Here is a 17921-nt window from a genome sequence, read left to right as displayed (position 1 = left end):
TGCTTTCCATTATCTAAGACGTGACTCCTCACTCTATAAGCAGAAAATGCTTAGCAACAAACTTCCAAGGTCTTCACTTCATTATCCCACACAACACTCAAGTCACAAAGCGGTAAGCAAGTGGTACTGACCTTTCTACAGGGAAAGAACAAAGAGGGCACAGAGAAAAAGAAACTACAGAAAGACTCAATTTGGCAGGCTTAACTCAAGACACCACAAAAAACCTAGAGAGAAAACAACCACTGCTTCACACAGAAACAAACCATCACATCCAAAGGCATTTTTCCTATGAGCTGCTTTCTCTGGGATGTTTACATAAGACTAGGCCATCATTTATCTTTGCTCTAAGTCAGTGATATAGAAAATTCAAAGTGGAACATAATAATGCCTAAAAAATATTATGATCTTGGCTACATTCACATAAACTTCCTAAAGAAAATTTTATAAAGTATTTTTAGAATTATTTAAATATATAAAATACCACACACTGCAGGCTAACTCAAAGTAAAGAAGCAGATCTCGTTGGCCTGCTTAATAAACGAAAGACTAATCTGTAGTTAACGCATGCACTGTATCAAACGACTACTAAAGTTTTTTGGTAACTTTATCCAACTAACTTTTTCCACTGAAGTGTAACTTCATTCAGTATTCAGTAAATATTTATTATGGATCTTATGTAAGTCATGCAATATATAAATCAGTGAATAAAACAGAGGAAGTATCTGTTTTTACCAAGCTTAAACCTAGAGCACCAACTAAATGTCAATGTCACAATCATCAATGCACTGTCCAGGATGTAGGTTTGATCTTTTCATCTAAAAACAAGCCATGTGCAAGGTGGGTGGGCACTTTGTATCCCAACTTTATAGTTAGATAAAGCAAGGTGAGGAGGGCGTAATGTCTTGCCTAGTGCCGTGGAAAACAACAACTAACGAACAGACTAGCTCATTTCCAAGTAGAGCTCTCCACCCAGGCGCTCTGCCATCCCCCGAACTCAATCCCGGAATAGCATCTAATCTTCTCAATTAGCCATGTTCAGATTAATGTGCATTTCCTGCCTCCCCTAAGAGTTTTCAAGGCACAGTTGACCTAACATTACAATGAATGCCCATACACCATATATTCTGTGCTGAGTGGTCACATCAGCCAAGCTGGGATTAAATAACTGTGGTGTATAACACATGTATGCAGACAGGTTGCCTGTTAGTGAAGCCTCCCTTACCTCCCAGCACTGCCTATATAAAGGTATCTAACAAAAAAACAAGAAGATATAGCCACTTATTCTTACTCTTAGTTAAACTTTCATTTTAAAAAAGGAAAAGCAGCTAACTGCTTTCAGTCTTCTGAGAAACTCAATTTTGGTGGAGAGAGGGCAATTTCAACAGTAAGCTTCAGCTAAGCTGAAGCCCCTGACTGCTGCACTGTGGCAATCACCTTTTGGGGTAGGGTTATGGGTCTAGGCCAGGAACTAGGAAGAAATTCCAAACGTTCCTCCCTCAGCCACTCACATTTGGCTATGAAACAAAGAGACACCAGATACTACATCTTACATAACTCAGTCCCCACATTCACAGCAGTAATGGAGGTATGCCTTTGCCAAGGTAAGGAGTGGGAGGCATCTTTAACTATTCCACATGCAGGATCAGCACTGAGAATAGAAGCTGTTAGGGACGACAATGACACCAGAGCATACGCATCCACGAAGAGTTGGAACAACACCCTGAGCCCTAAAAGTCAAGTGGAAAAAGCGAAAATTCACTACAGACAGGTCCCCAAATCCAAGGAGTCTCTATTTAATAAACCACATAGGAGCAAAAATGAACCAATGGAATCTGCTCAAAATAATATCTGTAATAATTATCTATATGACCTGAAAATTAATTTCATGTAACAAATAGCTGAAGAATTGATAACTGTAATAACTCAAGGAAACAAGCAACATAATTTTTCTGTTTAATGAGTAACAGAAACTATTAGGAATCCACACAGAATTCCCATGCAGGATATTAAAAGAATGGCTTCAACCACTCATCTGGGAGTGAAGGATCAGGCAGGAAGCATCATTCTTAGAGCCAGATGAGGAACTCTGTGGGGTGACATTGAATGGAACCTACCAATCTCAATAATCTCCATCCAGCATTCTCAAAATCCATGATTATTTCTAGACAGCAAACTAATTCTACTATGCTAAGGCCTGGGTTCCTATAACAATAGAATTTTATTGCTTTTTTTGTAAAAGAAGGGAATCCTTCCTCCACATCAGTCCTACGAGTGTTCTTCAACAAGGGCTGACATCCACCATACCACAGCTGTCTGTCCAGGCAGAACCCAAGACCCCTGAGGGGAGGACCTTTGCCTTACATTCCTCAGTCCCCTTATAGCTACACTCAACAGAGAACACAAAGTAGTCTTGCCTGTTGAAGGCCCTGGCAATAACCCAGAACATCTGAACTCACCCTGGCACATTCTGCCCCTGGGGATACCGACTGGCTTGGAACAAAACCCTCAGTGTACGCTCAGCCACATGGTGACAGAGAAAAGCTGGGGGAGTGCAGCAGAAGAAAAGGCTTGCCGCTGTGAGCCCAGGCTCTTTCGGATAAGGTCAATGGAGAGCTCCTCCAGCTGGCCCAAGAAGGGGGCCCTTCACGGAAAGAAAACAAGGAGGGTAATCTAAGAATCCAACAGGAAGAAGCATCAGTGCAGCAAGACTCAGGGAGACAGCTCACTTTCTCTCTCTGCACAGCTACTCCAAACCTCTGCTTCAGCTTCCTCCCCTACAAAAGGCCTTCCCCCAGTGCCTCTGATGGTCCCCAAACACACCTTGTACTCAGAAACTCACCATGATAAAAGGACTGATTCTAATTTATGGTATAAACAAAGAAAGACATCTCTCAGTTAAACCTCAAATCAGAAAAGATAAAACATGTAATTAATCAACAACATGTCAAAGCTGTTGGATTATTCCTTTCCACGGTTCCACCTGCCATGTGTGGCATTTGCTGTGTGCAAAACCAACCCTGGTTTCTTCTTTGCAAAATCTTGCAAAGAAACAAAGCACATTTCCTTCTGTTCATCTTTTTGCCTATTAGTTGGGTAAGCTGAAGGACAGAAAGTCTATGGTTATGTTCATCTGTGAGGTTATCTTTTCATAAGTGGTATTCAGAAACAAGGAAAGAAAGTGGGTAACCAGACAATAACTATATTCTTCCAGGAGCACGTATTTCTTCATCATCCTCGTTATTCTTACACAAAACAAAGAATACGTGCTGAATACAGAACTCAATCAGAAACACATCACATAGCATACATGACTTAGAAAAAGGCATCTAAACCTATAGCACCCTACTTTCCACATCGTTTTAATGTGCTGCACCAGACCAATCCTGACAACAGAAGCCTCAGCTTTTATTGCTGTTAATACCCTGAGCAATTACTACAGCTCAGCAGGAACCTCTGCCCCAAACAGCAGCTATCACACTGTAATCAGCATTTCATAAGAGATGCCGTTCAAACATGAAGGCACCTGCTACTGTGCAAAACGTGTACAAAAGGGACTCAGACTCTAACAGTTAAAAGAAAAACCTTTGCAATTTGATTCCACAGCTTTATCTTTTCCATGGTGCACTGGTATTACACATTTGGTAAAAATCACACACAAAGACAAGGAGCAGAGAGCAATGGCAGCACCACTAGCAAAAGCTAACTCTTCATGAAACAAGGCCGCCGCCCAGATTCACAGATGTCGGTGCAGCGTCTGTAAAAAAAATCTCTGGAAGGCAACATATAATAAACAGCAGAGACCTCTAAAAATGGTAAAACCTCATGTTGACATAAACTCTGAACAGAAAGCATTTGATTTACAAGATTAAACTGCAAGGCCACCTTGTGAAACAACCAGAAGGTAAAAGCGATCTATCAAAAATAAAGGAATCACAGATGTGTATAACGGACTTTTGGACTCAGAGGGAGAGGGAGAGGGTGGGATGATTTGGGAGAATGGGAATTCTAACATGCATACTATCATGTAAAAAATAAATAAATAAATAAATAAATAAATAAAGGAATCTTATACATAAATGGCCTGTTTTACTTTGTTTTAAAGTAGCAAAACACATGTATTACTCATGTGATAATTTTTGAATAAAGAAAAGTAAATGGCAGGTAACTTTTTAACTCAATAGGATAAACTAATTGGACATTTAGAATCATTCAAAATGTGTTTTTTTTTTTACAAAAGAGATGCACAGTTCAGAATATCATTTTCCTTAGAGTGAAATATTACGTACAATGTATGTCAGAGCACAAGTGTTATCAGAAGTCACAGAGGGGTTTGGAAATGTGGCGTTCACAGACACTGACGTGTATCTCTACAAAGCTAAACAATTGGCATGCCTCTAAACCTAGGAATGCACACAGTGGCTCATAACCTTCAAGTACAAGAATCCTTTCTTATCATGTTTCAAAAGATCCCGAAATTACAGTATTTCACATTACAATGGTTTGAGGAAAATACTAAACAATAATAGTGATTCTTAACTATGTCTTGTCATTAAATAGGTTAATTTTAAAAATCACAGAAGCATATTGATACATTTGAAAAGGAGTTATACAGACATGTATAAGGTACATTTATTGAACACTGAGAATGTTTATTTACAGACCTCTGCAAACTCTCTACGAATATTGAAGGATCCAAAGTCCCCAGTCTGACAACCAGTGGACTGAAAGCAAGATTTCATTTCAGACAATCCCAGCACTTAAGTACTTGTGAAAGGTTTTCAGTGAGAAAGTAGTGTAGCTATTCCATCATCAGGCCAGGCTTCCTTCTCGCAACCCCAACTCCTGGGAGACTCCCCCAAAAAAGGTTCAAGATACTCTCCATATTTGCTTAACATACCTAAGAAAGTATGCCACAGAAAGTCATAATCTCTGACCCATTTACATTCTTTTTCTCTCCCCAACTCATCATGAAATCCCAAATTCACTTCACTTCAGGTTCTTCACAATGGCCGAGAAAAAAACCACTCAAGGGAATCTCTGAAATTGTTGTCAAAACAGTTACTAAGGGAATAAAAATTTCAGAAATATTTGTTTGCAGGATGAGCTTTCTAACATTCAATGTTACTAATACAAAGCTGCTTACTGCCTTACTGGAGTGTTGCAGTCACCAAGCAGTCAGCACTTTAAAGGTGAGCAGGTTACCAAGTCAACACGGAGAGAAGCAATCAACAGAGACAGCCGATGGAACTGGGAGAGAGCACAGAGCAGAATCAACAGCACGTGCAAAGATGCTTACCAGCTTGAAGTCTTGGATGCTACAGATGAAATATGGTGTGTTGGGCCTCCGACTCTCGATATACACACAGTCTTTAAAAGAAAAAGAAAATTTTAAACAATGTCATTTACCTTTAAGGAAACCAAGACAGGGCCCATAAAGCCACTGCATAAATAAATAAATAAATAAAAGCACATACCTTTTATAGAAAAAATTTTAAAGGTGATATTAAATTACAAATAATTTTAAGCTAAAGGGAAACAGCTCTTGAGTTCTTTTTTTGATCACTTGCTGATGATTTAAAGAACTGGTAAAGCCTCAGTTATTGTTCGCAGCAGCCCTGAAGAAGGGGAATGGGAATCCCATGGGATTATCCATAATCAGATGAAGAAACTTCGATAAAGGGAATTACTTACTCAAGTAATTACACACCAAAACAAAATCGTGAATATCTTATTCAGACAGATGCTCCCCATCTTCACAAAGACAAACAGCTTTGCCAACTACTGCTTTATTTTTAATAAATATTTTGTGAGGAAATAAATGAAATATGTGAAAAAGACTAGCTTGAACATGCTACTACAATAACCTTTTCACCCACACAAACAAAGAAAGAGAAAACCATCTACTATCTCATGGGTAACTTTCTATTAAATTTTAACCTAAACATATTTTACTTTCTAATCATAAAGAAAACGAAGGCAGCCAATCAGAAATAGAATGAAGTAAACCAAATTAGATTTTCCTCAGGGAAGAAGAGCACTTTCTTAAATTACATTTGACAAGGCAGTAGCTGGGTAATTATTTCTGATGCTCTCAACAGCTGGAGTCTAAAGGTTACTTTCTAAAATGACAGGCTAAGATATATTTGTTTTTTTTAGAAGTAATGATTTTAGGGGCAGCAGTGCCTATAAAGGAATATAAAAACTCTCCACGCTACAGCCCAAGATCATCACAAAGCACAGGACAGGAAAGTTTGTGTGCTATTTACTGAGAAGGAATGGCATCTGCTGTCAATCACATTTTCCAGGGAGAGTGACCACAATGCCCACACTTAAAATGCCATGTTTTATCTTCCTCACGGCCCGTCACAACAATGACTTAGAATTTTCTCAAACCAGGCAGATTCCTCTGTTTCTCCAATTCATGCATGTTAAGAACACAACATACCCAGCCCCCCAAGAAGCAAAGGTCTGGAGTCCCCAGTCCAGTGGAAATCCTAGTCCCAACACAGGCACCAGTAAGACCCACCAAGAGGTAGACCAGGAAGACAGAGGGGCACTTCCTTCCATTAAACTTTCTGAAAGACAGCAGGATTTTTGAGGCCCACAGTCATTACAGAAAAGGAAGAAATCTGAAAGTCAAACATTTAGGCATCCAGAATTTCCCAACTGATTTCTCTACTCAGATGTAGGCTCCAGAACAGCAATTCAATCTCTGAATGCACGCAAAATGGCAGTGCTGACTGAGCTTTCTATCTTGCGCCAAAGTCTAGGATGCTGGAAAAAAAAAGCTGCTCAATATTCAGACAACATCCATGAGCATGCTAATCACCTGAAGGGATGAAGAGAATTCTTCCCACTGTGGTAAATATTTCTCTTCCTAATCCTAATTTGGTATTCCAGTAAAAAAGTGAAGAAACCCATTCCTTAAATAAAACTGTAGCTCCAACTTGGGCAAATTTGGGAAAAATCCAAGGTTCTTAATTTCCTTGTTCCAATCCTTGTTGTATCCACCACCAGCACTTCAAATCTCCAGACATCCATTATTTATTCACCTCACTCAGTCTGAACACAAACCACAGCCCATACCCCTCTTCTTCCGATTGCCTCCCACCAAGGCACTATCTTTGGTCTTTCATAACGTAACACTGCATGTACGCTCGGTTGCTCAGTCAAGTCTGACTCTTTTCGACCTCCATGGACTGCAGTCCACCAGGCTTCTCTCTGTCCATGGGATTCTCCAGGCAAGAATACTGGAGTGTCTATGTCCTTCTCCAGGGATCTTCCCACCAAGGAATCGAACCAAAGTCTCCTGTATCTCCTGCATTGGTAGGTGAATTCTTTTACCACTGCACCACCTGAAAGTCCAACACTGTCATACCTAGCTTCTAGTCACTGACTTCAAAACTAACAGGTCCCTTCCTGACTAATGATCTCCACTTTCTTAAAGCTCATGTGACAAAAAAGCTTGTTGCAGTTAATGCTCTGATCACATATCACACCTTTCCTTCCCTAGGCTTCACTGTTCAACTGCACCAAAGCCCACAGCCCGACCACATCAAACCCTCTTTACTATTTTACTCTTACAAGCACCTGCAGCCATATGAGTTACCTCCAGTGGCAGTGAATTCTCATAGCTCCTCTATAAAGAAGTATCTCCTTACCCTGATAAAATATTTCCTTAATATTGTATAAATATGTTGACAATTTACATCCACTGTGTAGTCAGTTATTTGGCAGTCAAGATGGTCTACACTGTCCACTATCAATTTTGAGCTAAGAAACTACTCATTTCTGCATTCTCTGTACTCCCCCAAAGGACTGATGTCTGATACTGATGTTGGTAAGCCTAGACAGAATCGAAGTAAATAACAGATGGTTAGATAATACGGATTAAGAATAACTCTATTCTTTTTACACACAAAAAAGCTTTAATATATATATATTATAATCAACAGAATCATTATTACTATAAACCCTTTACTTATAAAGACATAAAGTAGCTATTAACATATATTTGGAGAAGGCAATGGCAACCAGTATTCTTGCCTGGAAAGTCCCATGGGCGGAGGAACCTGGTAGGGTACAGTCCATGGGGTCGCAAAGAGTTGGACATGACTGAGTGACTTCACTTTCACTTTTCACTTTCATGCACTGGAGGAGGAAATGGCAACCCAGTCCAGTGTTCTTGCCTGGAGAATCCCAGGGATGGGGGAGCCTGGTGGGCTGCCATCTATGGGGTCGCACAGAGTCGGACACAACTGAAGCGACTTAGCAGCAGCAACATATATTTAAAAAGCTTTCCAGAAGAGGCAAGAGAATCTATATTCTTTCATTTCTCATTCAGTTCAGTCGCTCAGTTGTGTCTGACTCTTTGCGACCCCATGAATCGCAGCACGCCAGGCCTCCCTGTCCATCACCATCTCCTGGAGTTCATCCAGACTCACGTCCATCGAGTCCATGATGCCATCCAGCCATCTCATCCTCGGTCGTCCCCTTCTCCTCCTGCCCCCAATCCCTCCCAGCATCAGAGTCTTTTCCAATGAGTCAACTCTTCGCATGAGGTGGCCAAAGTACTGGAGTTTCAGCTTTAGCATCATTCCTTCCAAAGAAATCCCAGGGCTGATCTCCTTCAGAATGGACTGGTTGGATCTCCTTGCAGTCCAAGGGACTCTCAAGAGTCTTCTCCAACACCACAGTTCAAAAGCATCAATTCTTCAGCGCTCAGCCTTCTTCACAGTCTAACTCTCACATCCATACAAGACCACAGGAAAAACCATAGCCTTGACTAGACGGACCTTAGTCAGCAAAGTAATGATACAAAGTTAACCTCTGTTTAAAAAGCTACCATGGCAAACCAAATTGATCCAAAAATTATAAATCCAGATATGAGGTTCCAAACTACAAGGTAAGTTATATGTAAAACAGGTCATTGAATTTAGTTCAGTTGTGTCCGACTTCTTACAACCCCATGGACTGCAGCACGCTAGGCTTCCCTGTCCATCAACAACTCCCAGAGCTTGCACAACTCATGTCCATTGAGTTGGTGATGCTACCGAACCATTTTGTCCTCTATCATCCCCTTCTCCTCCTGCCTTCAATCTTTCCCAGCATCAGGGTCTTTTCCAAGGAGTCAACGCTTCGCATCAGGTGGCCAAAGTATTGGAGTTTCAGCTTCAGCATCAGTCCTTCCAATGAATATTCAGGACTGATTTCCTTTAGGATTGACTGGTTTGATCTCCTCGCTATCCAAGGGACTCTCAAGAGTTCTCTCCAACATCACAGTTCAAAAGCATCCATTCTTCGACACTCAGCTCTCTTGATGGTCCAACTCTTACATCCATACATGACTAATGGAAAAAACATAGCTTTGACTAGATGGACCTTTGTTGGTAAAATAATGTCTCTGCTTTATAAAATGCTATCTAGGTTGGTCATAGCTTTTATTCCAAGAAGCAAGTGTCTTTTCATTTAATGGCTGCAGTCACCATCTGCAGTGATTTTGGAGCCTAAGAAAATAAAGTCTCTGTTTCCATTGTTTCCCCATCTATTTGCCATGAAGTGATGGGATCAGATGCCATGATCTTTGTTTTCTGAATGCTGAGTTTTAAGCCAACTTTTTCACTTTCTTCTTTCACTTTCTTCAAGAGGCTCTTTAGTTATTTGCTTTCTGCCATAGGGTGGTGTCACCTGCATATCTGAGGTTTTTGATATTTCTCCCTGCAATCTTGATTCCAGCTTGTGCTTCATCCAGCCCAGCATTTCACATGATGTATTCTGCGTATAAGTTAAATAAGCAGGGTGACCATATATAGCCTTGACGTACTCCTTTCCCAGTTGAACCAGTCTAATTGTCCATGGCCAGTTCTAACTGTTGCTTCTTGACCTGCCAATAGATTTCTCAGGAGGTGGGTAAGGCAATCTGGTATTCCCATGGCTTTAAGAATTTTCCACAGTTTAATGTGATCCACATAGTCAAAGGCTTTAACGTAGTAAATGAAACAGAAGTAGATGCTTTTCTGGAATTCTCTTGCTTTTTCTAGGATCCAACAGAAGCTGAAAATTTGATCTCAGCTGCAAAGAATATAATCAATCTGATTTTGGTATTGACCATCTGGTGATGTCCATGTGTAGAGTCATCTCTTGTGTTGTGGAAGAGGGTGTTTGCTATGACCAGTGCATTCTCTTAGCAAAACTCTGTTAGCTTTTGCCCTGCTTCACTTTGTACTCCAAGGCCAAAGTTGCCTGTTACTCCAGGTATCTCTTGACTTCCTACTTTTGCATTCCAGTCCCCTATGATGAAACAGACAACTTTTTTTTGCTGTTCTAGAAGGTCTTGTAGGTCTTCAGAGAACCATGAAAAACCTTCATATCAACTTCAGCTTCTTCGGCATTAATGGTTGGGGCATTAGACTTGGATTACTGTGATATTGAATGGTTTGCCTTGGAAACGAACAGAGATCACCGTCATTCTTGAAATTGCACCCAAGTACTGCATTTCAGACTCTTTTATTGACTATGAGGGCTACTCTATTTCTTCTAAAGGATTCTTACCCACAGTAGTAGATATAATGGTCATCTAAATTAAATTTTCCCATTCCAGTCCATTTTAGTTCACTGATTCCTAAAATGTCGATGCTCACTCTTGCCATCTCCTGTGTGACCACTTCCAGTTTACCTTGATTCATGGATCTAACATTCCAGGTTCCTATGCAATACTGTTCTTTACAGCATCAGACTTTACTTCCATCACCAGCCCCATCTACAACTGGGTGCTGTTTTTGCTTTGGCTCAGACTATTCTTCCTGAAGCTATTTCTCTACTCTTCACTAGTAGCATATTGGGCATCTATAAACCTGGGGAGGTCACCTTTTCATACTCTTCATGGGGTTATCAAGGCAAGAATACTGAAGTGGTTTGCCATTCCCTTCTCCAGTGGACCACGTTTGATCTCTGTCAGTATTTTGAACCTTGTATGTGAAAAAGATTGAGAATATCTTCAAAATTATCCTCGAAACTAAGTGACAAAACGTGAGTTTATTTATATAAATGATTACACTCAGAATGAACAAAGTCAGAGGTCATTAAATTCTTGACATGAACTAAAAATTTTAACACCATGTCAAACTTGCCATATGAATGGGGGGGGAAAAATACACTGCTTTGATCTGACTTTTCTAAGTCATTTTAAAAATAAAAGCATGAAAAATTATTCTTTTAAATTTTTAATTGTTTAAATTTTCTTTCTAACCCTTCCAGTAAAAAGAATAGGAGAATCCAACTACAACAGAATATATTCTAAGAAGCAATTTGGAATTTAAGTCTCTCTCTCTCTCTCTCTCTCTCTCTCTCTCTCTCTCTCACACACACACACACACACACACACACACACGTCTATGTATTATTGCTTTTAATGATTTTCAAACAAGGTTGTGTGCATGCGTGCTAAGTCACTTCAGTCATATCTGACTCTTTGCGACCCTATGGACTGTAGCCCACCAGGCTCCTCAGCTCACAGGATTCTCCAAACAAGAACAGTGGAGGGATTGCTATACGCTTCTACAGGGGATCTTCCCGACTCAGGGACTGAACCCACATCTCTTACGTCTCCTGCGTTGGTAGGCAGGTTCTTTACTACCAGTGCCACCTGGAAATCCTTCAAATAAGGTTAAAAAAGGCCAAATAATTCAGCAGTATTTTCCAACTGTCTCATTAATTAACCAGCTATTTAAGAAAGTAAATTTATATATGTGTTTACAGTTAGCACAAAAATAAAGTGCTTTTATTTGGGAAGGAAATGAGAATGTAAGTCAATAAGAATGTTAAAATCTCAGTTGAATATATGCCCAGTAACCTTTTAAAGCCAAAATGATTTGCCAAAAATTTTCATGTAATTTATGAGAGTGTGGATTGTCTGAAGCTGGTTAGAAAACTGGTTTCACTCCGTTGGATCAATGATCTTCAACCTGAAAATTCCCCATGGTCAACACAAGTACTGTAAAAAGAATAATAATAAAAAAAGAACCTTTAAAGAAGAAAAAGTAAGCTAGCAATTCTCAAAGAACTGAGCAAAACTGATGCGATCCATTAAGTGCATAATGCACATTTTCAAAACTGCCGAGATGAAAATGCATATTTACCAGATTGAGCTAATGGCTGCTGCAGGGCAAATATATATATATTTTTTAATCTTAAAATCAGCAAGCCTGAAATGGGCCAGAAAAAAATGAGTGACGCTATTACCATCAATATCAATTATTCCAAACAACACATGATAACAAATTCTTCTCTTTACTAGAGGGTGTCTAGGAATGAAACCATGGGTCGAGGTTAAGATTTATTTTCTAACATGCAGCCTCTGCCTGGAAATTGATCACATGAACAAGTGAACTCAAATCCTGTGTCCATGATTTGGGCAATGATATTGAACTGGGCGATTCTGGCCATCTTTCACAACCTCAACATAGCTTTGTGTCCAAGAATCTCTTGTGCCATCTGCAAACAGCACAGCATTTGCTAAGCTGGAGAAGGAAGTCAGCCAAAACTCAAAGGCAGATTCTAGAGGCAAAGAAAGTTCTCTCTGCTTTTTCAACCCTCAACAAGTCAGCAGGTTCATGAAAATAGAGCAAGAGTAGGGTCCTCTCATAGAGAAGGCAGTCTCCCCAGTCCAGTACTCTTGCCTGGAAAATCCCATGGACGGAGGAGCCTGGTAGGCTGCAGTCCATGGGGTCACCAAAAGTCAGACACGACTGGGCAACTTCACTTTCACACATTGGAGAAGGAAATGGCAGCCCACTCCAGCGTTCTTGCTTGGAGAAACCTAGGGACAGGGGAGCCTGGTGGGCTGCCGTCTATGGGGTCACACAGAGTCAGACACGACTGAAGTGACTTAGCAGTAGCAGGGTCCTCTCAAGAGTAAAAACCACAGCCTGAAGCATCAGGCAGTTTGTCATCCTGAAACACAAAGAACCTGCCAGTATCCTTCTTGACAGCCTCCTCACAAGCACAGTGGACACTGACTGTTCACTCACCAGGCACACAGAGGGCAAGGCTCAGACTGGGGCTCTGGTCCAGGAAGAACTTCCTTCTCCGGGAACATATTTCTCCCTGTTAACCTTTGAAATACCTTCTCACCGCTCTGTGAAGCATGACAATGCCACCCTAAATAATTTCCAAAAGAAAACCTTTCCTTATAAAGAGTACTCATGAACAAAGCCTTTCTCACTGACAAATTCCAGAGACCCCAGCTAGGTGGCACAGCATTGGCCAAGGACTCTGACCCTTGGGACTACTCGGCTCTCTGGCTCTCCCCTCCTCTTACACAGGATTCCTCCACCCGACACACTCCAAACCACTCCATCAGCCAAAAGCAGTCTAACACTGCAAAATAAAGTCCACGAGCATCTTGCTAATTAATATGGATGTTAAAAGGCAATATTAATATCTTGCTAGTTAATATGGATGTTTCCAAATTTCCAACATACATAAGTGTGTGTGTTTGTACACTCACACCCATGAAATAACTCTGAAACCCCAAGACCCAAACCCCAATCCCAGCATACCATGTAGCCTCCTTCAGAGCCTCTCATCTTGGTCCCCTAGTCAAACCTGTCACTATACTTCACCTCTATAAACAATATACCGCCTTCGGTATGATAAACACTTAAAAACTATAGAGGAATAAATGAATTGAATGAAAATATTAAAACAGAAAAGAAGCTATATTAGATCCTAGCAATAAAACTATGCTCTTAAGCAATATCAACATAAACGATGCTGTTTTCTAATAAATACTTCTCTAAGAAATAACTCATTTGCAGGATGACCTACTTTTTTCTGCTAGATTCTTTTGTGGGGAAGGAATATTAGCATTGTCTGGGAATAGTGGAGAACTTAAAAGGGAAAAGAAAACAAAAACTGGGAAAACAGCACCTCTGTTAAAAGGAAATCTTGTTAGTCATTACCCCTACCCTATGTTTGACCCTGAAAAGAGTCACCAAAATTGGCTTAATAACATCTTCTTAAAGATTCTGAGATCTCAGGTAACACATATCCTTGGTTCTTTCCTTTTCAAAATTCCATGCATTCATTTGTCTACAAATTTCCAACTAGAACTACACAGTTTACAGACTTTTGTCTAGAAACAACACTGCATACATCTAGCCAATATTTACCTGTCTTTATCCTCATTGCTAACAGGAAACTAAACAGAGAAAAATCAAGCTGGCAGGTAGGAGGGGGTAGAGAAGCAGGTCAAAACCAACTAATCTCAAATTTGTTTAAATTTTCCATTTCACTCTCTCTCTTCTCTAGGAGTTAGAAAATTTTCTAAAGCATCAAAAGCTTAACAAATGATTCGAGACGATTATCTTTCTAACACTAAGAAGTAACGTTGATTGTTTTGGAATAACTGGTGTTGCAAGACCTCACCCCATTCCCAAATCAAACCCATGCAACTTGGACTTGAAAATTCTGTAAAACAAGAAAAAAAGCAAGATGATCCTGCCAACAGCAGGAATCTTATTAGTTATTCTGATATGCTAAATAAAAGTCATGGTTTGACACTCTTACTACTGAAGTAAAGAATATTTTAAGAACTCTCATCACTACATTTTATTCCAAAAGTGTTCCTTAAAAGCCCTCCTTGTGACCCATACTGAATCCCTACTATGGAAAAGACTCTAGCCAGCCTTACATCCAAACTCCAGTTAAATGATGCCGATCTCTCTAGTGGACGTGTAAAGAGCTTAGGTGCTGGAAGAGAACACAGGAAATCTAGAAGGGGAAAGGCATGCAGGGTTGGGAGGAGGGGGTGTCTCTTTTCAAAACCAGTGAGGGCCATCTGCCTTATGAAGCAGTGTCTCAGGGCAGCAGAGACGCAAAGGAAAGGAATTTCAAGAGCACTCTCATTCTTGCTGCTCCCCGACCCCAGTACCCTTTCTATTGCTTGAGAAGGCAGGTAACAAGTCTATTCACTCCAATTCAGTGAACCCTGTCAAAAATAAATTCTGCTATAAAATCCCTATTAAGCAGACGATGACTGCTGGTGGAAATGTCCTTACCATAAAGATTACAACTAAAATGTGGCTGAAATACATACATTTAAGAAACCGACACAGAGAGACCAACACTTTCAGGAGCTCTGTGCCTAGCATTCACAGGAGAAAACAGCCAGTGACAGGTAGGTTGGAGTGAAGATGCTTCTCTTCCCACATGGCTGACAACAAACAAATTGCTAGTCTGATCTGCTGGGGTCACATCCTGCATAGGATTTCAAGCAACACTGCTCCTTTTCAGAGAACAATGAGCTGGGAGTCTAGGCTTTACAATAAATGGTTCAACCAATTTGCAGTGCTCACTGGAAATACACAGGAGAATTCACAATGCCTGGCTATAACTCTTATTTGGCAAATGATTATATTATAAACTGGTATCATTGTGAATCCATTTTCTTTACAGGTTTTCTGCTACTGTTTAATGGACTGTCAGTATAATTTAGATTTCATCAATTTAAACTCATTCAAGCCTGGCTCCTGATTGTACAGTAAATGGAACATATTTCTACTCAACGAAATTAATGACAGTTAATTGTAGTCTGCAGTTCCCAATTTTGTAAAAGCAACTGTTCCACAATTCAAGCATCAAGCTACAAAATTTCCCACACCAATTATTCTTTGTACTTTACAGGCATCTATATCTTACAAGTCTTCTTGGTAAGACGAATGTATGTGTCCTTTTAATATTTCTTCTCTCTCAAATATTTACTACCAACTTTCCAGAAAGAGTTAGGACCTAGATTATAACTAAAGACTAGGGAAATGAAAGTTTATCAGTCTCAACAGAGAGATGCTCAATTATTACAGATTTAAACTAGCAAAACTGAAAATTAAAATTTTCTACCTTATATATTCCTTTGCAAACTGCTGGACGATTTTCTTACGTATTTAAAATCAGTCACAATGCCAACAATAAGTGAAATTTATTAAAAGAAGGCTAAATGTACCATATGGATTTAGACATGTAAATAATGCACACAGTGCACAGTAATAAATACCATTACTGAACTGATACTCTGTTTAACGGAAATTTACTTCTGAGCTTTATTAACCAGATAACACAACAGTCCCATGAGTGATTTTTCTTTTTGAGTGACTTGACTTTCACCTAAGCACCCACATAGCTGTGTAAGAGATGTTTAAAAGAGGAACAACCACGCAAAAAAGCACCTTCAGAAAAACTTATCAAATCAAAACCCACACAGTAATAAGGTAAGCTTCGAGACTCTGCTGCCCCAAAACCATAAACACCAAGGTCACAGAGTGCCAGACTGCAACTCACACAAAAACAAGAGAAGGAAAACCACAGCTATCCTTTTCAGTCCTTTTTTCAGCTCGATATCTACATCCGCTCAGCTGGTTTTTAATTCTCCTATAACCATATTCCAATCATGTCCCATCCTCAGGCTGCTGCCCCTATTAGAGGTGCTCAACTGCAATTCCATCCAACCTCAAGTCCCAAATCAAGATTCCCATGGTCCTTCATGTCCTCCCCAATTCAGGTGGTACTGCCCACTTACTGCCTGTTTCTGACAAAGACCATCACTTGAATGAGTGTAATTTCTCCCCATAAAATGAAGGATCAAGGACTAGCATCCTGTCTCCTTTCGGGTCTTGCCTTCTCTTCACCTCCACAACACCTTGCACAAAGTTAAACAAGTGTGCTCTTCCATTATCAGCTGATTAATAAAACACTCAATACCACAGCTGACATCTACCAAACCCCAGGAAATTCCACTAGCTTACCCAAACAATATTACCATTTCAGCGGGCCTCAAATTTAATCATTTGCTTTGATTTATATAAACTCCTACGGGCAAGTGAAGCCTGTTCCCTGACTCTCTTACTCTACCCATACCTCTTCCCTTCTCCCTTAAATCATTACAGCTTTCATGTGGGGTTTTACTGTAGTTACTATTGGTTGGTCATGTCAAAAATTAAAGTCAAAGACTGAAGATATTTTAAGAATAATTTAAACTATCTAGTCACTTTCATGTGACTGAAGTACTGAGACCTCATATTTTCATTAAAGATCTTTAACTCACTGTGAATTATAAATAGCATTTTACAAGTATTCAACAGGTATTGGGTGGGGGAGAGTTTCACCTATGTGACAATTTCTAATTATCACCTCAGGATTCTACATGTAATAATTTTGCTTTATAACAATATATATATCATTATTAGGCTAAAAAGTATTGGGGGGAGGGTATTGGCAGGATCTCGCCTGATAATCTGCCATCCACCTGTCACTTTTATCATCAAAATTAGCAAAGATCTGAGCAAGGTGGCAGGATTTACAGTATCTAAATACCTCTTGATTCCTGAAATGTGATGAGAGATTTCATTTATCGTTCAAGACGAAGCAGCTCTGGATGCTCCATATGAAACTGTACTCAACACACTTCAGCAAATGAGTGCAGCTGCTCTGGGCCAATGTAACATTTAATGAGAGTTGTGCTTTTTGTAATTTGTACCTTGAAAAAAATCACGTTCTGAAACATCTGCTGAGACAAAATAAATCGGAACTTTGCGGGGAAAGGGGCACAGATGAAGACTTCATTTTAACCAAAGGTGGGTTGTGTGTATGCATGCCCAGTCGTGTCTGACTATTTGTGACCCTATGGTCTGTAGCCCGCCAGGCTCCTCTGTCCATGGGATTTCCCAGACAAGAACACTGGAGTGGGTTGCCATTTCCTCTTCCAGGGGTCTTCCGGACCCAGAGATCCAACCTGGATCTCTTACAATGCAGGTGGATTCTTTACCTCTTGAGTCATTGAGGCTTCCCTGGTAGCGCAACAGTAAAGAATATGTTTGCCAACGCAGGGGACATGGGTTCAATCCCTGAGTTGGGAAGAGCCCTGGAGG

The 17921-nt window shown here is 40.1% G+C and overlaps 1 protein-coding gene across 7 annotated transcripts in view; it reads right to left on the bottom strand.

Annotated features, from left to right (window-relative positions):
• RERE (arginine-glutamic acid dipeptide repeats) overlaps positions 1–17921 on the bottom strand; it is a 418492-nt gene that overhangs the window by 227018 nt on the left and 173553 nt on the right. For all 7 annotated transcript variants that reach the window (XM_027975675.2, XM_060396516.1, XM_060396513.1 and 4 more), the window contains one exon: positions 5297–5367. In XM_027975675.2, the coding sequence (XP_027831476.2) occupies positions 5297–5367 (71 nt within the window). The remainder of the gene's footprint in view (positions 1–5296; positions 5368–17921) is intronic.

The sequence above is a fragment of the Ovis aries genome, chromosome 12, assembly GCF_016772045.2.
Source record: "Ovis aries strain OAR_USU_Benz2616 breed Rambouillet chromosome 12, ARS-UI_Ramb_v3.0, whole genome shotgun sequence".
In the NCBI taxonomy this organism is placed as follows: Eukaryota; Metazoa; Chordata; class Mammalia; order Artiodactyla; family Bovidae; genus Ovis; species Ovis aries.
The sequence above is the reverse complement of the archived record's forward strand: the minus strand, read 5'-3'. Positions and strand labels throughout refer to the sequence as shown.